This window comes from Bradysia coprophila, unplaced genomic scaffold (assembly GCF_014529535.1).
Source record: "Bradysia coprophila strain Holo2 unplaced genomic scaffold, BU_Bcop_v1 contig_297, whole genome shotgun sequence".
In the NCBI taxonomy this organism is placed as follows: Eukaryota; Metazoa; Arthropoda; class Insecta; order Diptera; family Sciaridae; genus Bradysia; species Bradysia coprophila.
The window spans coordinates 7,320,779-7,345,080 of NW_023503555.1; the positions used below are offsets into that span (position 1 = coordinate 7,320,779).

The following is a 24,302-nucleotide window of genomic DNA, read 5'->3' on the forward strand; positions in this document are numbered from 1 at the left end:
GCTCGAGATTATCGTTCTAGAAAGATAATATATATTACGTACTCTACTTTACTGGCTGTACTTTTTTCAAATATGAAACTTAAATTTGTTTTTGTTGTGTAGCTGAGGTTTTGGTTGCCAATGATTTTAAAACAATTTTGTTTTCAAATTGCCGACGTTTCGACCTAATACCAGGTCATCATCAGGGCTTTATTTTTCATGTAAATAAACAGAAACGATTTTTCAGTTTAGCTATTCGAACAAGGTCGGAATTTTACACATTTTTACCTAATTGGTCAAAATTTAGCGGTTATCACAGCCTGTGCTCATTTTAGAGCTTTCGTCAAGAAAATTAAAAGGGTTATAAACTTGCATTAGCCGGTGAACTTAACAACTTTACACGAAAAACAATTTCTTATCGGTCAAACATAGGTGACAAGTAAGTTGTCGGTGGTGAGATGTCAATTATTCGGTGTTGCATGATTAATTACTCTAGTCCAGTTACATTGGTCATTTTTCCCAGCGAATTGCCGTAAGAGATTGGTGTATGCTGGAGCAATTCGCTCGGAGTCTTTTTTGTAATTGCAGGCACGTTCTTGGTTCATGATTATGTGATTGACTTCTGATATTTGCAGTTTGCGTTTGTTGCTGTTACGATCAAGTATTTTAATTCTTTCAAAGTCGAATTGATGGCCAGTTGTTTTGGTGTGTAGCGCCAGTGCTGAAGAAACTTTAGTCCTAGCCAGATTGGTTGTAGATATAGAATTTTTGTGCTGTTGTCTTCTGGTACATAGTTTTTGGCAAGTCTCACCAATGTAAATGCAGTTACAGTCCGGACATGTGAATTGATAGACTACACCCGATGATTCGGTCTTGTCGATTTTATCCTTCTCCTTCGAATAAAACGTTGCCAATTTTTGGGTCGGACGATCGGCAATTTTGACTTCCGGTATGAAATATTTGATCTGTTTTTTCAGCGATTCAGACATGCCAGGTACGTAGACAACAGATGCGAATTTTGGCGTAGTGTTGTCTGCGGGTTTCTTTACGGTGTTTGGTTTTCTCTTAGCTAGTTGGATGATGCGTTGAATTTCAGATTGTGGAAAGTTGTTCTTCGTAAGTATGTCCTTTATTTTGATGGTGTTTTCCTGGTGGTAAGTGGGGTGGCTATACTCGAAGACTTTTTTAGCAAACGAAATGGCTACATTGGAAACGGTTTTCTTTTGGTGTGCCGAGTAATAGTTCAGCATACGGTTTGATGCGATTGATTTACTGTACCAGTTCGTAATGACGGAGCCATCTTGTCTTCTGATTGTTAAATCGAGGAAATTAATTGACGAGTTGGTCTCTAATTCACAGGTAAATTTTATGCGGCCAGGGTCAAAAGCATTGAGCTTTTTCAAGATTTCGTTTATGACCGGTTCTCTGCATATGACTAGGTGGTCATCTACGTACACTATCCATACGGATGGTGGGATGAGTTTGTCCTTTTTGAGCTGTTCGATTACCTGACTGATGATGTGTTCAGTGACGATTTGTACGATTATGCTACCCAAGGAGTTGCCCATGAAGATACCATTAATCTGACGGTAGAATTGTCCTTTGTATAGCAGATAGTTGCATTCATCCAAACATATCCGTAAAAGCTCGATGAAATCTTCTTTTTCCATAGTGGTGTGCGGACGTACCTTTTCGTCAAAATCATTTTTAATAAGTTTAATGGCTAAAGCTGTGGATATCGAGCCAAAACAATTTTCCATGTCGAACGATGCCATTCTGTGTCCACGTAGGATGCGTTTGTTTCGAAGAGCGTTGAAAGCTTGGCGAGAATTTTTGATGGTAAACTTCGGGTTTTGGTAAGCTTTGGACAGGATGGATGTCAATTCTTTTGAGGCGTTGTAGGCTACAGTCTTAACGGTTGACGTTACTAATCGTAGAGGATGACCATTGCCATTGTTTAAAACCATTGTTTTAAAATCATTGGCAACCAAAACCTCAGCTACACAACAAAAACAAATCTAAATTACTTAAAATTGTTGCCAGCAATACAACAACAAACATTGATTGGACTCCCACGTGACCGAGGATAACCACGTACCATTTTTCCTAAGGATAATCGGAATAATTTTTTCTACTTCACTACCAAAGGAACAAGAGTCAATTTTTCTACCTCATTTTTACCACACCATGGACAACAACCAATTCTTTTGCAACATTCAACGACAACACGGACCGGCAGTGCGTGACAACTTCAGAGTCATACTTAGACTAACGGAAAAATTATCGTCAAACGTTTCACGCGAAGTTTTCCTCCTGAAGTGCCGTCGCCACGAAGTCATACCGGAATTTATCATCAAAAAGACCGAGAAACTATTTGCTCCATACGCTGACAAGTTCGTCGAAACAAAGTCAATGAGGTCGCATATCCATCAAAAATTCTTGGATTTTGAAATCACCATGTGCAACCGATCGAGATGGAAGATCCTAATGGAAATTTCTGCGCAAAAAATCAAACTTAAACAACATTCAGAAACAGCAAAACCGTTTCTTGAGTCAATGGACGAGATATATGTCAGTGAATTGTCTCGAAAGAACAGCGATTTGTGTGATAAGTTTAAGCACCTCTTAAGAACTCAAGGCCATCTGCCCGACATAAAATACGAAGAGTCGTTCATCAAGAATACGACAACAGTAGAAATTCCGTATGAAATGTCCGTCCTTTTGAGCCTTGGACCAAAGTTTGCGCTCATCCCAGAACGAGCCCCGATTCCAGAAATTATTACGGATCTAGAGTACATAGTTTCGAGGTACTCCCATCCGAATCTGGTCAACGCCGTCCGTGGACAACTGACCTACGCACTGACCAAGTTTTCCAAGACGTCACCCAGTCACAATCGCATCCAGTTATTCTTGAAGAAAGCAACCGTCATCACCGCGAAATTTTTGAAAGAACATCCAGACATTTTTATCTCCAACAGCGATAAAGGAAACAAAACGGTCATTTGCCATGTACAAGATTATGAGTTCAAAATGAAAGAATTGTTAAGCGATCCAACCCAATTTCAACCCATAGACAAGGATCCGACCACTAGTTGCGAAAGCAAACTCAACAACCACCTGAAGACCATCCAAGATAAACATTCCATCAACAAAAAACAACGCCTCCACCTTCAATCAACTACAGCCATACCCCCTCGCGTTTTTGGCCAATACAAGATCCACAAGGAAAGACCTGATGGCAATGGTCATCCTCTACGATTAGTAACGTCAACCGTTAAGACTGTAGCCTACAACGCCTCAAAAGAATTGACATCCATCCTGTCCAAAGCTTACCAAAACCCGAAGTTTACCATCAAAAATTCTCGCCAAGCTTTCAACGCTCTTCGAAACAAACGCATCCTACGTGGACACAGAATGGCATCGTTCGACATGGAAAATTGTTTTGGCTCGATATCCACAGCTTTAGCCATTAAACTTATTAAAAATGATTTTGACGAAAAGGTACGTCCGCACACCACTATGGAAAAAGAAGATTTCATCGAGCTTTTACGGATATGTTTGGATGAATGCAACTATCTGCTATACAAAGGACAATTCTACCGTCAGATTAATGGTATCTTCATGGGCAACTCCTTGGGTAGCATAATCGTACAAATCGTCACTGAACACATCATCAGTCAGGTAATCGAACAGCTCAAAAAGGACAAACTCATCCCACCATCCGTATGGATAGTGTACGTAGATGACCACCTAGTCATATGCAGAGAACCGGTCATAAACGAAATCTTGAAAAAGCTCAATGCTTTTGACCCTGGCCGCATAAAATTTACCTGTGAATTAGAGACCAACTCGTCAATTAATTTCCTCGATTTAACAATCAGAAGACAAGATGGCTCCGTCATTACGAACTGGTACAGTAAATCAATCGCATCAAACCGTATGCTGAACTATTACTCGGCACACCAAAAGAAAACCGTTTCCAATGTAGCCATTTCGTTTGCTAAAAAAGTCTTCGAGTATAGCCACCCCACTTACCACCAGGAAAACACCATCAAAATAAAGGACATACTTACGAAGAACAACTTTCCACAATCTGAAATTCAACGCATCATCCAACTAGCTAAGAGAAAACCAAACACCGTAAAGAAACCCGCAGACAACACTACGCCAAAATTCGCATCTGTTGTCTACGTACCTGGCATGTCTGAATCGCTGAAAAAACAGATCAAATATTTCATACCGGAAGTCAAAATTGCCGATCGTCCGACCCAAAAATTGGCAACGTTTTATTCGAAGGAGAAGGATAAAATCGACAAGACCGAATCATCGGGTGTAGTCTATCAATTCACATGTCCGGACTGTAACTGCATTTACATTGGTGAGACTTGCCAAAAACTATGTACCAGAAGACAACAGCACAAAAATTCTATATCTACAACCAATCTGGCTAGGACTAAAGTTTCTTCAGCACTGGCGCTACACACCAAAACAACTGGCCATCAATTCGACTTTGAAAGAATTAAAATACTTGATCGTAACAGCAACAAACGCAAACTGCAAATATCAGAAGTCAATCACATAATCATGAACCAAGAACGTGCCTGCAATTACAAAAAAGACTCCGAGCGAATTGCTCCAGCATACACCAATCTCTTACGGCAATTCGCTGGGAAAAATGACCAATGTAACTGGACTAGAGTAATTAATCATGCAACACCGAATAATTGACATCTCACCACCGACAACTTACTTGTCACCTATGTTTGACCGATAAGAAATTGTTTTTCGTGTAAAGTTGTTAAGTTCACCGGCTAATGCAAGTTTATAACCCTTTTAATTTTCTTGACGAAAGCTCTAAAATGAGCACAGGCTGTGATAACCGCTAAATTTTGACCAATTAGGTAAAAATGTGTAAAATTCCGACCTTGTTCGAATAGCTAAACTGAAAAATCGTTTCTGTTTATTTACATGAAAAATAAAGCCCTGATGATGACCTGGTATTAGGTCGAAACGTCGGCAATTTGAAAACAAAATTGTTTTAAAATCATTGGCAACCAAAACCTCAGCTACACAACAAAAACAAATCTAAATTACTTAAAATTGTTGCCAGCAATACAACAACAAACATTGATGAAACTTAAATATTTTTGTGCAATAAAATAGAGCTTTTGTAACTAAAAGTCAAACCTAGGTTTTCTTTACAATTGACTACTATACACTTAGTGTCGAATACGACTAGTTTATTATGACTTGTTACAATTCAATTTCGAAGAGGTTGCAAGCTGTAAGTAAGTTTAGGAATTAAATTTATCGTTCCGGAGTGAGTATGTCATACATTAAACGGCTTTGTATATAAGCTTTATATGACACATTAATCTATCGTCGATCGCGACCCGTCCCTAGGGAGTTTTCTTTTACCCTGCATTTAAATGAAAGAAACTAAACTGTTCATTTGTTGTGTTGCATTCGCATATATCAAAGAAACTCGGAAAAAAATCCTGACACCAACTAGAACCGAACTCGGAAACTTTGCGTGAAAGCAAGCAGTGCTAACCATTCGACCACTGAGTCTTCGAATATGTACGAATTGCTAAATTGATAGTCTGATTCTCGCGGCTAATGTGATTCAATTCGAAAAGTACAAAACGTGTATGACTCATGGCGTAATGTGTGTGTGTGTGTGTAGTTGTCATTGAACCCTTTATCTTGTATTTGTTTACGATGAAAATAATTAAATTTCGACTAAACGGATTTCAATCAAACAAAATGCCAGTGTGTAGTGCGTGATCTCAGGACTTCTTTAACGTAATTAGTTTTTCAATCGGATTAATATCTGCCGAGATACAAACCTTTGAAAACTCGATGTGATCAACATGTACAACGTAAGAACACGTTTTGTTGAGTCATACATCGAAACAGATATCGTTTCGATTGAAAATGAAATTAGTTTGAAGCAGGGGCTATTTAGTTGAATTATTAGCGAATTTTGGCGAATTTGGCGAATTTGACGAATTTTGGCGAATTTTGACGAATTTTGGCGAACTTTGACGAATTTTTGTGAATTTATACATGATTTTAAGAAATTTTAAAGAATCGTAGAACTTAGTTACATATTTTTGGCCAAGACATTCTAAAAATCTATTTTTAACCGGGAAGCCATGAAGGTTTTTTTTTGGCCAAACGATGAAAAATGTCCTAATTTTGTGAATTTTACATATATTTGTGAATTTGGTAGATTCTTGCATATTTTTGTTATGCTATATCACAAATCTAGCAAAATATTCCAAAAAACATAAATTTGGAAGAAAATTTTTTAATTTGGGAGAATTTTGGCGAATTTCGACGAATTTCGGCGAATTTTGGCGAATTTCGGCAAATTAATTCGACTAAATAGCCCCTGGTTTGAAGGGATTCTGCAAGTCTACCTGAATATTTGATAAAAAAAATAATTTAAAAAAAAAACAAAAATTTGACAAGGAGCTAACCCAAGACCATCGCATAAAAGTGACGCGATCCAACTGATTCGGCTACTGAGACTTTGAATGAAGTGGATTTGTTGACACGTTTTGTTTTGCACAATGTGTGTGTGCATGTGTGTATCAGTATATTTTCCAGTTTTCGTTTATGTATGACATACTCACCCCGGAACGATAACACTAACGCTCGTTCGCGTTATGTACAGAAGTGTAACGATCTCATTACCCCTCCTACCACATAATAATTATTAAATATTTGCTTCGATATAGTCACCACGACAGAGTAAAGTTAACCAGACAGGAGCGCTGATTTGACTAGGGACCTGAATAATCTAGCAGTGTTCATTTGAGTTCATTTTCAGTGCCTATATTCACAAAAATATTTTCACAAATTTTCTCCAAATTTCACAATTTTCTCAAATTTTCCCAAAAAGTTTTTGTGAAAATTTGAGAATTTCGCGAAACCTGCCTGGTTTATTTTACTCTGCCGTGTAGTCACACTTCTATAAAATGTTTTGAAAATTGTGGAAGCAACAAATTGATATTAAGAGACTCGCTCGTGATGAAATGAAAAAAGAAAATTAGTCAAAGAAAAATGTACTCAGAAAACTAAAATAATAATTTCTCCATCAGTATATTTATCTCAACTCACATTACAATAAACACGGCAGAGTAAAAGTAAACCTGGCAGGAGCGGTTCATTATTGAAACGTCAAATGAGGGACCTAATACACTGTGTGAAAATGAACTCAAATGAACACTGACATAAGTTGAAAAATTTAATTCGCAAAAAACATACGGCTACTAGATTATTCAGGTCCCTAGTCAAACAAGTGCTCCTGCCTGGGTTACTATTACTCTGCCGTGCAATAAAATGAAATAAAATTAAATTAATTTTCAAAGAATGAACTAGCGTGGCGATCAACCAGTGAAGGATTAAAGTCACATTGTTATTCCTCGTTTAAGGCCACCATCGTTTATGCAATCCATAACTTTTGAGCCATATTCACACCTAAAAGTAAGCCAATTTGAGTCAACATCAAATTTTGAGAAAAGCAATCGAACTGACCGATCTGATTCTCGAATCTTTTTACATTCAGCAATAATTTCGTTGACACTGTGAATAACCTTTTCATCATTACCTGCAGATCTAAGGAGTTTCATCACGCCTTCAACATTTAACTGACGATTGCTGATCTAATAATTAAAATGATTAAATTTTAGAAAGGAAATCTCTAAATTGTTTATAATTGTCGTACTATTCCCATTTTCTCACTTATACAGGTCGACAAACATTTCACTGCTGGTGTCTTTACGCTGCCTGCTATTTTCAGTTTCAGTAAATCACTGTCGGTAGCACTTTCAGAGATTTTGCACTCCGCAAATACAGCAGCAAGCCTTTGCTGATTCTTCAAATCCTTTTATAAAACCAGAGAAAACAGATGCACTCTTTTGTTATTGTTTTAGGAATTCACTTACAGCAGCAGTGGAGTCTCTCAGTATTACGGCTGATAAAGTAATCCAAACAAGAATAATATTTCTCAACATGATGAACTTATTTTCTTCTCTGCAACGATTTCACTGAATTCGACTATGAATATCTAACATCAACGCGTATGTGTCCAAAATGAGGCGTCAATACAACAATTTAAAATATATTTTTTTTGAATTACAAATTAAAGTTAATTTTTGTTCATCTGCTGCTTCCTGTTGCTTGTATTCTAGCAAAATGGATTCTCACCATTGTACAGAAAGTAAACGTAGCACTTTTTTAGGTCAGGGTCTACCCATTAATATGAGCTCAGTTGTCTAGTCTCAACACAGCTAATTTGCCACTCCGGCCGGATATTAGCGCGACAAAACATTCATGTCCTAGCCTCCTGTCCACGGCAGAGTAAAAGTAATCCAGGAAGGAGCGCTTGTTTTACTGGAGACCCGAATTATCATAGTAGCTCTATCAGTTCGATAGAATTTATGATATGGTAAATATATTGCGCTATGTGCAATTTTTAAGATGAATACTTTCATTAAAATTGCACGTGTCGCACTTGGACTAGGTGGGAAGCATTATGGTAACGGGCACATACGGGTTATAGCTGTATTAAGGTTACGGACGTATTAGGGCTTCGCAAGAATTAGGATCGCGGAAGAATTAGAGCTATGGATGCACTAGGGTCACGTACGTAATATGTTTACGGGTCTTACGGGGCTCAGCAAATGCTGTACTGACGGCTTGTTTTTACTGTGGATTCGTCATCTATAATCATAGGCAAATGCTTTGCCCTTACTGTCTGCTTCGAATTCCACATGTTACAAACGGCATGGTGTTTGTATAAGCCCCCAGTACTTCGTACGGGGCTAAAAGTACTTTCACAGATGCACACTATTGGTGCCTCCACCACGTCGTGTTTAAAAATAGTACTAAAGCACGTAGCAGGGTAATAGTAAGTATGCGAAAATTTCCATTCCTTTTTTTAATAATGTCATTACAAAATTACCATTAGGGCCGCTAATGGTATTTTTGGGCTTTGAGCACCTTTCATGCTTAGAAGCACAAACTGTCAAAAGATGATTGAATGAATCCTTTGACTTAAGCCGTTGTCGCATTGTTCATTTTACAAAAGAGTGATAACGCGAAAACGTCAGGTGATTGCAGGGCCGTAGCCAGACTTCAAAATCTGAGTGCGCTAGGGGGGCGCAAGGTCCAAAAAAATTATTTTGTATGGGAAAAATTTAAAAAAATTGAAAAAATGACTTCGCTAGGAGGGGCGCCCTGCTAGGAGGGGCGTAATTCAATCTGATCTCAACTTTCAAGATTACAGTTTTCAGACAGATCCAGAACAGCTGAGTATTTACTTTGAAGGACATATTTTGATGGTTGAATTTAATGTTGTAATTTCCAGTCAATTGCTACAGTAAAATACTAAGGCCAAGAAGCAAATTCCATATCCTTTTTAAAGCCGCACACATTGTTGAGCTGTTTCGTACAAAATAAGGTAGAACATTCAGTGGAGCGTGGTAGTCATTCAACCACATAGGACCTTCATAGACACTACCATCGTTCTGATCAATCCATATTCCTTCTGGCAAATAAATATTTCTGACAGTCTTTCCTTCGCTTAAAACGGGTGCTACAAGAATGTCATCACCGAGCAGAAATTCTGTAATTGAACACATATATGGTAACACGATCCATAGAGATGATAAGCAAAAATGTTTTACGATCGTTAATCTGTTGGGCGGTTCTGTCATTCGGCGACGTCCACCATATCGGTGGATTAACTGGATCACCAGACTTTACAGTCAGTTTGAATCGTTCAATGATTTTGTCGGCGTACTGTGTGTGAAGTGCAGTAAATTTCTTGCTTAAGACGACCGTTTCATCGTCATAATCCCACGGTACGAAAGAAAATTGCAGAGCTGGCATAAAGACTGTAGCTTGAAGCCATCGAATGTACAGTTCCTTACTAGGTCGGCCCTCGTAACCATTTCCACCGATCATATCAGGTAGAACGAACGGATATCCGGCCAAATTGAACTGTAGCAGCTGGAAATTTTAGTTGAGGATTTAACGATTGGAAACAAAGTCAATAAAATTCATTTTACTGTTGTCACTAAGGTGGGCAGACCATTTTCCCAAGACCATACTGAGTCCTTGTCCAGCATTCGTACAAACACAGGAATATTTTGTTGGCCAAAGGCTGATCTAACTTCAATCATACTTCCGAACGCAACCACTGTACGAATGTAGGCCACAGTAGCAGCATTGGGTTGGGTGTTGGGATCGGCACTCAACACTGGATCCTGGAAGGACGGGTCTATGTGTCGCCAGTTTTGAATACAATCCAACGTGTACTTACTCTGGGAACCCAACTTCCTTCACCTGCATCGAATTTGAAACTATCGATACCCGAAGTACTTTGCAACGTTCTGAGTCGGTCGGTATACCATTGTGCAGCTTCTGCCTTCGTAAAATCGATATGGGCCGATTGAGAATTTGGTTCAGTGTTCCACCAATAAACATCGGGGCTATTGTTGTGATCTAACACTAAGTAGCCCTTACTCAATGCTTCGGAATAGATCGGCTCACAGCCCTTATTAATGAACGGATGAACCCATAACGTAATTCTAAAACCCTTTGTTTTCAAAGTGCTGGTAAGATCGGCAATGTTTGGAAACTTCTTTGTGTCGAATTCCAACGACCCGTAACAAGATTCCCACATGTCGTCAATGTCCATCTGGCTGTTATTGAATGCGTATTCATTTATCGCGTCGGCATACGAAAGTACAACTGTTTCGTTAATAGTGCGACCATATTGTGCCCATGTTGAGAAAATCGGGTATGTTGTCATTTTCTGGTCAGGATAGCCGGAAGGTTTCTTCAGGAAATATTCGACCGCCTTTAAGTGTGCCTGTCTGGCGTCAGATGCAATACCAATTTTGTAATTGAATGAGAAACTGTTCCCATTGCGTGTGTAGTATGGGGAAAACTTTTGTCCGTACAAACACAACGTACTATGAGGCGTTTGATTCAAAAACAGTGGCGTCTCCTTGTCTATGTAAATGAAAAGTCCACGTGAATTGAGCCAGTATCGTTCGGCGATGGCACAGTTATCAGCTGCTTTTGTTACGTACGAGTACTCTTTAAACGATAGTTTCTCAACGGGATAATATTGATAGACTTGCTCAGGACCACCATACCAGCTCATTTCAGTTGACTTTAACTGCACACAATCTCGTAGTAAAGCGGAACCGATCGACTTCCGTTCAACTGACACCATAGCAAACGAGTCTGTGTCTTCCATAATACTGAATTGAATGGTCGAATCGTCACCCTGAAGCAGAAGGCCATCAGTCATTTTTATGACCTCAACAGTCGGCCCGAAATACTGGAACACTGCGGACTCATGAATGGGCACCGAGTCTATGAATTGGAAATTATTTGAAGATTTTTAGCCGAAACCATATCTCTGCTAAGCCGAAACTGATATTTTTTTCACTCACTTCTCAGTATCTCATACGAAAGATTGGAATTGTTGCCATGTTGATGCTGTACGCGAAGTGTTAAGTCGGAAGCATTTTCGAATAATATGTTGTATATGTCCAACTGAGCTCTGGATGCACTCAATAACGAGATTACAATTAGTATCTTGGGAATCATTCCAATATTTTCAATAGGAGACTGGAAGAGCACTTAACAAACTGACAATTATTACTGATTTAATTCATATTTTCGGCACGAATTAAGTTCAGAATGGAGGTTAAAACAAACATTGTTATGAGGCGAAGCTCTTATCTGGAACAGAAGATAAGGACTGCTGTTTAAGCGTATATGTTTCGGGGTACGAAGAGTTTCGTTAGGGTGACCAGCAGGTTGTGTATAATTAAACATTTCGCAGACGACATGTTACACTTTCAAGTACAAATTGCAAAGTACAGCACTGTTCCTCTATGTTCATGGTAGGAGCACCAATGAAAGTCTAGAACATGTATGGTCGATCGGCGAATTCGTCTTAAACGCACTCACATTTTATGTCAAAATAATATGAAAATGAGTGTGTTTAAGTACGAAAATCAAATTTTTATATCCGGGCGGACAATAGACCATACCTGTTTTACACTTTCATTGAGGAGCACGACTGTGTGTAAGGTTGCCAAATCTTTATCTTTATTAGTTTAAGCGTACAGCTTGCTACTGCTATAAATATATGACGACATTACCTATTGTTGTTCCTATTGTTGTTGTCTGTGAAAATTTACCAACGTAAATGGAAAATGGAAAAACAACAAACGCATTCGTTCAGCAATAAACCTACTTCAAAATTTTCAATGATCATTGCAAAATATGAATCAATTTGCGACATTTAAAACCATTCAATGGAGATAAGCATATTACCAGTAAAACGAATCATGCCTTCCGTTTTTGAAAATCAGTTGTATGAAAATGAAAAGCTCTTTGGTTGACATACGACAAAGTTACTTTTGGTGCTAGAACTGTTGAATCTTCTGATGGAAGAATTTTGAACAGATTGAAAAGAAATCTTCTACTTCATTAGTTTGGAAACTACTACCATAAAAGGTTCATTGCTTATTTTTGTCGGCGTTGATATAGCCACTACCACCAATCAGTTCTTATCTAAGTCCGAAATAAAACATGAAAAGTGATAAATACTTATTCGACAACGTGAAGATATAACAGCTTTATTACTGATAAGTGAGACAGGGACGGAATAGATTGATATTGACTCATTCTTTTTTTGTTTATTATGTAGATGGAAGCACGGGGTTTCGGTTGGTTTTGAAATTAAGTTTCTTGATGTTGCCCACATTGCAATGTCAAATATACATTTGTACAAGGTCCTTAATTTGTGCTAAGTGAAGTCCCTTTTCACCAAGCTATCAGCGTATTTTATCTTCAATTGTGATGTGTCAACCGCGTATCTGTATCTGCGTGACCTCCCCAAAGTTTACAGCCTTGTGACAACGTATAAAAAATAAAAATCAAAACCCACCAGAAACCGGTGGCGATTTTTTTTGTCAACGGACGATACATAAACAAATTCCTTAATTTATAAGGCTGTTATACGGATCGGATATACGATGTTTAAGTAGAGCGAGATGTAAAATCAACTCGGGGTCTGCTGTCATCGATAATACAAATGAATCTGACAGCAGACCCCGAGATGGAACAATAGGTTGTCGTTTCGCCATCTCTCTCACTTAAACACTCTATACTAGGGTGTAGCGGTTTTTACAAAATGTGTTAGTTCTTTTAAGGCTCAGCCGGAAATCCACTCAGCTGGTCCATCTGATCATTTTATGGAAGAAAAAAAATTTTCAAACTTTGATTTTGTGCTGCCGCCAGATCGATTTTTGAAAATTTCGTCGTTTTCGGTCCACATCACATATATCGATTTTTTACGATGGGCTCAGTGTACATAAAAAGTTGAGTCAACATGGTAATCTAATCTCCAGGCTTCACAGATTATTTTATAAAAAAGATCAAGTCTAAAAAATATTTTTTGAGTTCATGACTGATTGTCAAAGTTCCCCGATGGTGATTTTGAGACTTTAATCTCGCCTCGAAATTTGATGAAAATGTGCAAAAATGTAAATTAAACTTTAAATATGCTAAATGGACCGCGGTGAGTCAAATACAACATCTGATTTGATTTGGGACACCCAAATTTGATATTTATCTGACAAAACGTTGTGTTTTTGGTACATGGAATATTGGTGGCGAAAGTCGAATAACCTCAAATCAATAATTTTTTAGCTTAAAATGTATTCCCAGGTTCTGACAATGCAAAACCTTCAATTTTAAGCGTTTTCTAAGCTAATTTACAACATTAAATACATCAAGATTTGAAAATGTAAAGAGACGTAGCCACTGGCTCTAGAACTTGTCAACAGTACGTAAATTAGCTTAGAAAACGCTTAAAATTGAAGGTTTCGCATTGTCAGAACCTGGGAATACATTTTAAGCTAAAAAATTATTGATTTGAGGTTATTCGACTTTCGCCACCAATATACCAAAAACACAACTTTTTGTCAGATAAATATCAAATTTAGGTGTCCCAAATCAAATCAGATGTTGTATTTGACTCACCGCGGTCCATTTAGCATGTTTAAAGTTTAATTTACATTTTTCCACATTTTCATCAAATTTTGTGGCGAGATTAAAGTCTCAAAATCACCATCGGGGAACTTTGACGATCAGTCATGAACTCAAAAAATATTTTTTAGACTTGATCTTTTTTATAAAATAATCTGTGAAGCCTGGAGATTAGATTACCATGTTGACTCAACTTTTTATGTACACCGAGCCCACCGTAAAAAATCGATATATGTGATGTGGACCGAAAACGACGAAATTTTCAAAAATCGATCTGGCGGCAGCACAAAATCAAAGTTTGAAAAAAAATTTTCTTCCATAAAATGATCAGATGGACCAGCTGAGTGGATTTCCGGCTGAGCCTTAACAGAACTAACACATTTTGTAAAACCGCTACACCCTACTCTATACGAATAGCGTCCTAGTATATGAAAATCGTCTTAGTTGCATGAACTGGTTTTATTAAGTGTAAGTCGCATGTGTGATACACTGACCGATTGTGGTATGTTAAGTGTAGGTATCAAAAGAAGCCAAATACTTGTGTCGACTTCTCCATTTAAAATAAAGAGAATCTGATGAGTTTCACGTAACGTTGAAAACGCAGTAGATTCTAGTATACTACCGACGAAGACATAATAGATCATATTCCAGGTACGGAACTTTAAGACGTAACTTCACTCAAGTTTGGTTAAATGTTTCGTCAACGCACTTCAAGCATGGCCATATAGATGTGATAATGCCAATAGTTTCCAACGGCAAACATTTATCACATCGTTTATCGTTAAATTCGCTTGTGAAGTAGCCCAATATGGTGTAGAAGCGTGTAGTTCCGCTCCAACTTAAAGTTACTTTCGATAGCAGATGGTATGGACCGCAAACTGTAGCTAATTTTTCTGAAATGAAATCGAATCCGGATTTGATTTAAGAATTGTTCTGAATGCTAATTTTTGCAACTCTTTGGTTGATTAGATTGCACAAAAATGCAGCCAGTGAGCCCTACTTCATTCAATACCTACCTGTTTACCCTATTCTGTCTGTTTTATATATGAATTTTCTGGTTATTCGTTTATCGGTAGAGGCATTTTTCATACAAAATATTACTCTATGTGGCAGCTGTCACTCGAAGCACTTTTGCTTGAAGTGCGTTGGTCTCGTTCATTCATTCATTTCAATTCAAGAATTGCTATTGACATGGGCATACAATAGCTCTTAAATTCTATAGTACGAAAAACTTTAGCCCCGAGACAGGTAACTGGCAGCTGTTAAATTACCAGCACTGACGGGAACTGAGCTAATATATTATTTGCGAAAGCACTATTTTGTAACACACATTACTTATCGAACTATTTTTTTTTGTAGTTCAGCTAAATACGAAAAGTAAACTTTCTATAGCCTCATTTTCACTCATTTAAAATGCAGTGCCAATTGATAACGTTCCATTGTGAAAATTTTCGTAAAATAAATTATTTTGCATTCAGTTAGTGTCGTTAATTGAGGTCTGTCAGGTGTGGATTAAAGAATTCTAACACATCTGGACAAAATGCACAAAAAATTACAAACGGCCAGCGTACGCTAGGAGTCGTTTCCCTTCGCGAACACCCGCTCTACAGACTGTAATCTTAATATAATATCAGCGCCAAACTACATAACATACTTACGGGAGACTATAAAACTGTTGATAATTTATTGCAGTCATTGATAAATCGGACGTGTGTGAATAAGAGATATGGAATACGGTCAATACAAACAATCTCATTACTGATACATTCATTGCCATCGTTGATCGTAACAGTATTACACAGTGTCTCATCTGTGTTTAGCAAAAAAAAACAAAATGACTTGGAATTGGATCGAATTTTCCGTTTGGTTTCCACTTTTAATAACTTCCCTCTCGTCAACGGAAATAAATTCAACATTGCTAGATTACCAGCTTCAAAACACAGCTAGCCGGTCAGGTATAATGAAATAAAAAAGATTTTTCGATTTCGTGTTCCAATTAAAAGTTTTATCGGAGTTTTGATCGCATTCACATTTCGTGTTTCGATTCTATATCGTATGGTCGATCCACGGTCGCAATACTAATTATGTCGGCCATGGTTAATGTGCCTGCAGTGTGTGCTTTTGACTGTGTTATCCGTTAATGACTATATGATGGTGTACATAACCTGTTATCAAAAGAAGTAGTAGATTCAATAGGTTCGAAATATTCGGAAGGCTTTGTGTACAGGCCAAGCTTTCCTTTTCATCCACGGACAGATGACATAATTTAATGTAAAGTACTCCACAATTATACTTGAGTGCCTGTCGATATCTTGCCGTCTTTGAAAGAGAAACTCGGCAGTGAAACTGACGGTTTCTTTTCTCTGCTTAAAATTCTAGGTGTTAAAATTGGTCAGTCTGAGGTTCCAGATGCCCGACCAAGCTTAGAAAATCGATTGTTCGTTAGCAATGCCGTAGAAGCAGTAATATTGGACGTTGGATCACGGATTAAGGATGATACGATTCGTACAATTTTCGCCAATTGCCTTCCCAGCACTCTAGGTAAAAGATAGTTATTTGTTCACCGATGGGAGAAAAATGGTAAATTCCAACAAGAGCGAAGTTTTGCGACCAGAGCGAAGCGAGAGCTTCGATTCGTTGGAGTTGAAATTTTCTATTTTTCTCCAAGGTGGACACAAGGTTTTTATAAGTGTACGGTGTGAATAACCATTTATCCCTACGGGAGAGAAAGTAGAAATTTTCTCACCTGAATTGCCATCTGACAAAGTGCCATTTTGTTAGGGAATTCTGAATGGACAAAATAGAGATGTTCACACCGCACACACGAAAAAATAATTTTTAGAAATTGTTATATCGTCCACCGTTAGAAAGTCAATTTTCCTTCGCTCATTAATCGATCACAGACAATTCATTTACCATGCACGAATATAATTACCATTGACTCGATGTACGTTACACTGATTAATGTTTCTTTCTACCGGTGCAGATACCACCGTATTATTTCATGAAAGATTGACTAATGGCAACATCTCAATCCCATACACTTACATCATTACTGGAGGTAAATTTTCCCACTAAATCCAGACGATCGTCTCACTTTTCGAATACTTCTAAATCAAGATATTCTTGCCATGTGGCTGCGAGACTCAACCTACCAAGTGAATCCGTACGTTCCGATGGCAAAAGAGGATGATCAGCTGCGACAGTTAATTCTTGGTGTCATAAACACCCAAGCCGAAATGATCCAACTGTACCAGTGGGGAAATGCATATTTTCCCTTGAAACATTGGAATGCCAGCATCGAACTGAACCAATCGGATTGGTCAAAACAGGACGAAGTTACGCCAAAATATGAAATAGACGAAGTGTTCGAAGCCAAATACGAACTGGATAGTCTAGCCTCATTTTTGTACCTTTCGAAATACTTCTATGAGTCCACAGGGAATTCAGATTTCGTGGACAATCCGAATTGGGTGAATGCCACAGAACTTATTCTGAAATCATTGAGAGATCAACAGGGCGGAACAATTGAAGTTCTTTCCAATCCGCCGTTTAAATTTACACGACTTACAAGAACTCAAACTGAGACAACCAGTCTGTATGGTATTGGAAATCCCGTTAAGCGATGCGGCCTTATTAGATCGTTCTTCCGACCGTCCGATGATTCGACCATTTTACAATACTTAATTCCTTCCAATGCGCTGGTTGTTGTTGGATTGAATGGAGTGGCCGATATGCTCGAAACGGTAGGTAGGTTTCCCGAATTATCTCTAAAATTACGAACGCTAGCAGTAGAAGTACGAACAGCCATAGAAAAATACGGAATCGTTCAGCATCCGGAGTTTGGTCAAGTGTATGCTTATGAGGTTGACTGTTACGGTTCTCACATATTCATGGACGACGCAAATTTCCCGTCGCTACTGTCGTTACCGAAATTTGGCTTTACAACCAAGGATGATGAGATCTACTTGAATACGCGGAAGTATATTCTGTCTCCAGAATGGAATCCATATTTCTTCGACGGAGCGTACAGCGGAGTTGGATCCCCTCACACCGGGCTTCTCAATGTTTGGCATATGGCACAGGCTATGCAGGGAATGACCAGTAACGACGAGATGGAAATTTACAACATTTTGTGGCTGCTGAGGAATAGCACAAGCGGAACTGGATTCATGTTCGTCTTCACATTTAGATTTAGCATTGAACCAATTGAGTAAAAAATTATATAAAAAAATTGCAGGCATGAAGGATACAACGTTAACGATCCGAGCGTCTACTCGAGACGATGGTTTGCATGGGCCAATACGGTATTTGGTGACTTTATACTGCATCTGGATCAAGAACATCCTCATCTGCTTCAGGGTTCTCCATTGGAAACAGGCAGTAACGGAAGTATTGGCGTTGGTTTTCAAATCAACAAGTTAGTAATGTGTCTGATATGTTCCGTAATGCTAATTTTTAAATAAATTGCCCATATCAAGTGATATAACACCATGAGACCGGCTATTCATCTGTTAGATCGACAACGGCGACAAGACAAAACGATGAGATCTGGCTAATGCTCTCTTATAGTAAATAGCGGAAATTATAATACAAGTTTTGACGTGATAGATTTTGTGTCAGACTGTAGTGGAGAATCGAATGAAGTAATAGATTCAATGATTTCGTTACGATACGATTATCGTTTCTAAAACTATATAAACTTTCAACCACTTTAACTTTAAGCTGTCGGATATCTTTCTACAACAACAAAACACTTCGAATAAACGAATCAAGGTAACAAACATTGTAGTTCGTAGATTTGTTTGCAGATACCCCTAACCACATTTTCATACCAAAAATGTGGACTAGAGTCTAGATTTGTCTTAACCTGCTCTTTTAACAGAAACAACCAATACTTCACTTTCACATCTAAACTGTAACTGTTGTTCCTCTCCGTTTATCTGATTTCAATCAGGAGCAAGGGGCAATCGAAAAGGTCGTCAGGTTTTTTTAAGGAATTTTAGGCACATTTGCCGTGTTTTTTCAATACCACTAACATGGTGCATCCGTTTTTGTTAGATCTTTCCCTACAAAGAGCCGGACGTCCTTTTTGAATATCCTTTCATAGAAACCAAAAGAACAGCTTAGATGCGAAAGGATTTTTTACGTGTGCAAAACATTACTGTTGATTGATCAAAACGATTTAAGCGATACCTGAGGGTGGAAATTGCCCGAATCAAATCGACTTTTATATCTTCCCGAACTAGAGGTGAGCGCCGGCGCCAGTCGCGCCGATCGCCGCCGAAAATTTCAGTAAAAAGTCAGCCGCCGCCGGTCGAAATTTTAAATTATTCAGCCGATTGCGCCGCCGCCAGTAAAAATAAAACACTGCGCCGCCGCTGCGCCGTAGGTTTATTTTTTCCTCATTTTTCGGCGCAAAGTAGAGGTAATTGGGAATGAATTTGTTTCACTAAGTACGAGAAAAAATAAATTTTTATCAAAAAAACACAATAGAATTGAGTGAGGAAAACCAACATATTGCATGTGTCCAAAATGAGAACGCATGGTAGACAACTACTTATCTGTTTAAGTGATGGTATCTTGTGAAAAATGGACTCGTGTGTAAAGTCAACCTTTTCGCTGCGCTCGTATACGCTGATGTTGATAAAAAGAGAAAATAATATTTTGGAAATTCTATATCACCAATCAATAACGTCAGCAAGCGAAGCATATAGCTTTTGGCTCACATTTTACTGTCAGATTTTTCAACTTTCTTCTTTATTGACCATCGAAAAATCTGGCAAAATAAGTTTGAGTTTCGGCTGGTATGCAGCTGATTGGAAAATCGAGACTTTTTCGGATACTTTATGTACGTTTTGGATTTTGAGAACTTGAAATTAGTGGAACATTGGTAGTCTTTTTACATAAAGTTTAATAGAAAAACTATTTTTTCGTTTGAATGTCCAATTTTTCTGGTAACAGCTATTTGCAATTTGAGTAACAACAAGATGAATTAAAAAATAGTTTCTGAGGTATTAGTTTCACTGAGAATGTCTTGGACGGCTTTTTGTCAAAACAAGAAATTGAATATTTAGCAAAGGTCTTCAAATGAAATATTATAAATCTAGAGTGAAGCGAAAAAACTTTTCCGAAAAGTAATAACAATTCGTCATATAGTGCCGATTTTTGCGCCGAAATACGCCGCCGCCGCCGGTTAAAAATTGTATTACGCCGAAGCGAGCCGTCGAAAAAAAAAATTCAGTCGATTTACGCCGCCGCCGATACTCTGAAAAATGTTTACAGCCGCCGCCGAACAAAAGTTGACCGACGCACATCTCTATCCCGAACCGATTTTTCGCTAGTTTATAAGCACCAGTAAACAACGACGACAATAATAATACTATTGAATGGCACAAGAGAGCATAGAGGGTATGTTCTGTTAAGAGGGCCCTTGCAAGAGAGTAGTGGTAACAGTAAAACTTTTCGCGAGGTCAATTTTCACATTTTCTTCTAATCAGCGCGTATCATGATATCAGATATAATCATAATCAATGTATACATTCGATTTGGGAATAAATGGCAAACTCTACCTGTTGGCCTTTATGTGCATAACTGATCGTTCACTTCATCACCAACGACTTTTGATGCTTCATCTGATGATTCATTATGTCCTCTTTCATGGCTGGTTTCCGATACTTCAACTGATTGCGACTTCCTGCGTTGCTCGAGTCCAATGCTTCAATGGACACCTACTTCATGGTCGATTCTCGGTTTCTTAAACCCGATCAACCGGTCTGCGATTAGCCGGAACCCGTTTACGACGACCATTCGATTCAATTCCTGGGTACCATTCGGATCGCTTCCATCGGATGCAGTTGAAGATATAACATTGGCGATGAGACTGCAAACTATGTAACCCAGAGCCTATTTTAAGGAATTTAATTTCCAAAAATTTCCAAAATTTCAAAAATTTCACAAAAATTCTTAAAATTTCCAAATTTTGTTTTCTGTTAGATCTAATTCCGAAGTAATCAGTTAAGTTCAAAGACATGAAAAACAACTAAAAAGGCAGTAAAAACAACATTTATGATCTGTTGTGTTTTTAGATGAAATGACGAAAAGTGCTGGAAAAATTTGAGAATTTTTGGAAATTTAATTTCCTTAAAATAGGCCCTGATGTAACCCCACATTCGGCTTGGCACAAAACTGCCAAATCGTCGCAAAATAAACATTTTGGACATTGGTCAACGCACTATAAAAAGGCACCAGACTTTTTTAGTGGCCAAAAAGCCTCATATTTTGGGCCCGTAGTGGTATTATATTGTTTGTGCCCAATGACATAATAGTGTCATTGTTTGTGCCTGTTTGTTCAAAGCGCGTTGGGAAAAACCTTTACGATCTTTATCTACCGAATGGAAGATTATTTCGAACTAAAGCATGGCTGCTCCTGGAGCAGTGCTCCTAACTTAGTATTAACGTAGAAAATATTCGGATGCTGATGCTGATGAGATCACATACAGTGCGGTGGCTCTTATCACTAAAACCTCCAAATTTCTTGTTAATTCAGTGTTAATGCTAGGAGCAGTGCTATGACTGAAGACTCCATTATTATGTAACAGATTCGACAACTGCTGCTATAAAAGAGCTTAGTAGCACTGCTCCTAGAATTAACATAGAAAGTATATTTGGCGGATGGTATCAGAACAGGCTTTGCATTTGTGAGTTAAAACATACAAAACATGCATTTTAACGACTGGCCTTTATGGAAGTGAAATGTTAAATAGAATTGAAGACGTTGGTAGTTAAGGCATATCCGACAGGTGCAATTTTTGAATTTTTAACTTGTCAAGCACACCCAACTCGCTAACAAAAATTTCTTAATTCCACACTTCCCTTTGCTCCAATACCTTCATTTTGACACAGAAATTAACGAAAAAATGTTTTTATTTAATCCATGAATATTTGAATGATCGCGACGCCTAAATACAATTTTGCTTCTTTGTTTCTTTGCTTTTAAATTAAATCTTAAATCACCTTCATTGCCGTCCGCCACACACATTTGCCAATTCGGTCGAAAAATGCAATCACAAATGTACAAAAATTGGCTCGACCATTGTTCGGATCATCTTTTCGAGCCGGACGGGGTCTTCCCGGAGACGAGGTTCATCGCTGGTGACAATGTGCAACAGAGTGACCACCTTAAGGCAACAATATTGTTTCAAGGTCAGAAAAATGGCCCAGAAAATGTTATCAATATCAAAGTCACCTTTCTGTCTTGGAAGCAATTTTCGATGAATTGAAAAATGACGTCCGGCCGATCAAGGTTGTCGGAGTTGATGACCACATGGAGATCGTCCTTAGTTTCATCCAAGTTGACATCGATTGCGACATAAAACATGAACGTCCCCATGCGACTGTATTTCTTGATGGTATAAAACTTGGTGGTTCGTTCGTACACTCGGGCCAGCCAGTGATTCAGGTACTCAAGAGTGCCATATCTACGGGGAGGAATGAGATTTGCGAATCGGACAAGTTCGAAAAAAAAATGTCTGAGGGACTGACTTCTGAAAGTGAGGCAATCGTGAGATTTGGTTTGATAATAATGGAATGAGAGGATGTGCTGTTCCTTTCGGAAAGAGTCTTAACGAGATGAGGAATGGATTTGGGAAAAATTTCACATCGACAGTTTGTTGGTTTGCAAGGCTAGGCGATCAAGACTGTACAAGTTTTTACTTACTTGCCCATGTTGGCCTTAATGTGCATAACTGACCGATGCCCATTCACTCCATCATCAACGACTTTTGGTGCTTTTTCTGACGATTCATTATGTCCTCCTTCATGGCTGGTTTCAGATGCTTCAACTGATGAATCATTGCGACTTCCTGCGTTGCTCGAGTCGGATGCTTCAATGGCATCTACTTCATTGTCTATTCTCGGTTTCTTAATCGGACTATCATTATCATCTGGATCACCCGATCTGCGCTTAACCGCAACCCGACGACCATTCGATTCACTTCCAGCCCGCTGCCCCTGGGTACCATTCGCTTCACTTCCATCGGAAGCAGTTGAAGGTATAACATCGGCGATGAGGCTGCGAATGTTGTTCAATAAAATTGTTGGACGCTAAGGAATCGGATGATTTGAAAATGCTACTCACTTCATCTTATTATCCACCGCAGCTTCCATATTTCGCAAAGTATGCAACATTTGGTCGATAAAAACGCTCGTTTCTTCGTTGAATCGACGGACTTCTTGTACGAATCCGTTGAGGTTGCTTTGGAAGGCCATAGTTGCGAAAGGGAATTTTTTCTTTTAAGTGCCAAATGAACAGTTTGTCTGAAAACGAATGAACTAATTTGACACAGGAAACAACAGACTCAAAAGATAGGTTAGAATCGAAATGGATTCACATGTTTACACTTTCTGATCAAATTGATCTACTAACCGAATTTTGTCCAATTTCAATAGAATGGATAAGAGATCGATTGATCACACAAAATTAACGATTTCGTTCCGGATAAATCAAAGGCTCAACATTCAACAATTACAAAAACGCAAACAATAGCATAACGTCACACGACAGATCAAAAGAAACTGCATATTACATTGTGGTGGGGTAACGACCATAGAGTTATATTCGAGAATTGGCATGGTGGCGCCACCATGTCACCTCTCGAACAAAGCTCTATGGGTACAACAAAACCATTGAGTTATTATGCGGTACTTATTGTGAGATGATGTCGAATATTCTCACATTATCTGTTTGGCAAAGATAGGCACAACTGTGGGTAATGTGCTCTTATATTGTCAAATGTGCGAAACGTCGAATGTCGGATGTACGTTAGATTAGAGCTAATGACAATGTGGAGACTTTGTTTCAATAGATAGAAAACATCAAGGTCATTTAGAAAGTAAGAGATTTCGATAATTCATTCCGTATGAATGTAGTCTGTGAAAGAGTAAAGGCCAACACACACTAGCATCTAGTGTCAGTTGTGAATATGATATTTCTATTGTTGAAACCGGTTTTAACGGCTGCTAGGAATCTCGCGCCACGTCATTCACAATAATAGACAAAATGACACATTTCATATAAGGAAAATGTCACTTTGTGTGTTATTGTGAATAACGTGGCGCGAAATTCCTCAACACCGTTTTAACCGATTTGAGCTGATTTAAACAATAGAAATATCGTATTACCGATGACATTAGATGCTAATGTGTGTTGGCCTTAATACATTTGATGATTC

The 24,302-nt window shown here is 38.3% G+C and overlaps 6 protein-coding genes across 7 annotated transcripts; 2 read left to right on the forward strand and 4 right to left on the reverse strand.

Moving 5' to 3' along the window:
* Positions 1-93: 93 nt before the first annotated feature.
* On the reverse strand, positions 94-1,923 carry LOC119078970. The gene is made up of 2 exons (XM_037186721.1): positions 268-1,923; positions 94-187 (listed from the first exon to the last, which is right to left on the reverse strand). Exon 1 carries the CDS (start codon positions 1,752-1,754, stop codon positions 441-443), a length of 1,314 nt encoding a protein of 437 aa, XP_037042616.1. The 5' UTR covers positions 1,755-1,923; the 3' UTR covers positions 94-187; positions 268-440.
* A 953-nt stretch (positions 1,924-2,876) lies between these two features.
* On the forward strand, positions 2,877-5,123 carry LOC119078966. Its single transcript, XM_037186715.1, has 2 exons — positions 2,877-4,880; positions 4,961-5,123. Exon 1 carries the CDS (start codon positions 3,010-3,012, stop codon positions 4,705-4,707), a length of 1,698 nt encoding a protein of 565 aa, XP_037042610.1. The 5' UTR covers positions 2,877-3,009; the 3' UTR covers positions 4,708-4,880; positions 4,961-5,123.
* Positions 5,124-7,303: 2,180 nt separating this feature from the next.
* LOC119078972 (general odorant-binding protein 19d-like) lies at positions 7,304-8,041 on the reverse strand. Its single transcript, XM_037186724.1, has 4 exons — positions 7,935-8,041; positions 7,715-7,873; positions 7,525-7,652; positions 7,304-7,467 (listed from the first exon to the last, which is right to left on the reverse strand). The coding sequence occupies exons 1-4, from the start codon at positions 8,001-8,003 to the stop codon at positions 7,398-7,400; spliced, it is 426 nt and encodes a 141-aa protein (XP_037042619.1). The 5' UTR covers positions 8,004-8,041; the 3' UTR covers positions 7,304-7,397.
* Positions 8,042-9,324: 1,283 nt separating this feature from the next.
* Positions 9,325-11,731, reverse strand: LOC119078965 (myogenesis-regulating glycosidase-like). Its single transcript, XM_037186714.1, has 5 exons — positions 11,460-11,731; positions 10,316-11,379; positions 10,062-10,259; positions 9,678-10,002; positions 9,325-9,616 (listed from the first exon to the last, which is right to left on the reverse strand). The coding sequence occupies exons 1-5, from the start codon at positions 11,614-11,616 to the stop codon at positions 9,366-9,368; spliced, it is 1,995 nt and encodes a 664-aa protein (XP_037042609.1). The 5' UTR covers positions 11,617-11,731; the 3' UTR covers positions 9,325-9,365.
* A 3,735-nt stretch (positions 11,732-15,466) lies between these two features.
* On the forward strand, positions 15,467-18,865 carry LOC119078967 (meiotically up-regulated gene 157 protein-like). Of its 2 annotated transcripts, XM_037186718.1 has the most exons (6): positions 15,467-16,025; positions 16,450-16,611; positions 17,057-17,131; positions 17,191-18,244; positions 18,311-18,490; positions 18,552-18,865. In XM_037186718.1, the coding sequence occupies exons 1-6, from the start codon at positions 15,905-15,907 to the stop codon at positions 18,565-18,567; spliced, it is 1,608 nt and encodes a 535-aa protein (XP_037042613.1). In that variant the 5' UTR covers positions 15,467-15,904; the 3' UTR covers positions 18,568-18,865. The 2 variants fall into 2 exon arrangements, with proteins under 2 accessions (XP_037042613.1, XP_037042611.1); XM_037186716.1 differs by having other exon boundaries at positions 15,548-16,025; positions 18,311-18,565.
* Positions 18,866-22,116: 3,251 nt separating this feature from the next.
* On the reverse strand, positions 22,117-23,651 carry LOC119078973. The gene is made up of 5 exons (XM_037186725.1): positions 23,498-23,651; positions 23,210-23,388; positions 22,790-23,143; positions 22,319-22,550; positions 22,117-22,250 (listed from the first exon to the last, which is right to left on the reverse strand). Exons 2-5 carry the CDS (start codon positions 23,338-23,340, stop codon positions 22,137-22,139), a joined length of 831 nt encoding a protein of 276 aa, XP_037042620.1. The 5' UTR covers positions 23,341-23,388; positions 23,498-23,651; the 3' UTR covers positions 22,117-22,136.
* Between the last annotated feature and the right edge of the window lie 651 nt (positions 23,652-24,302).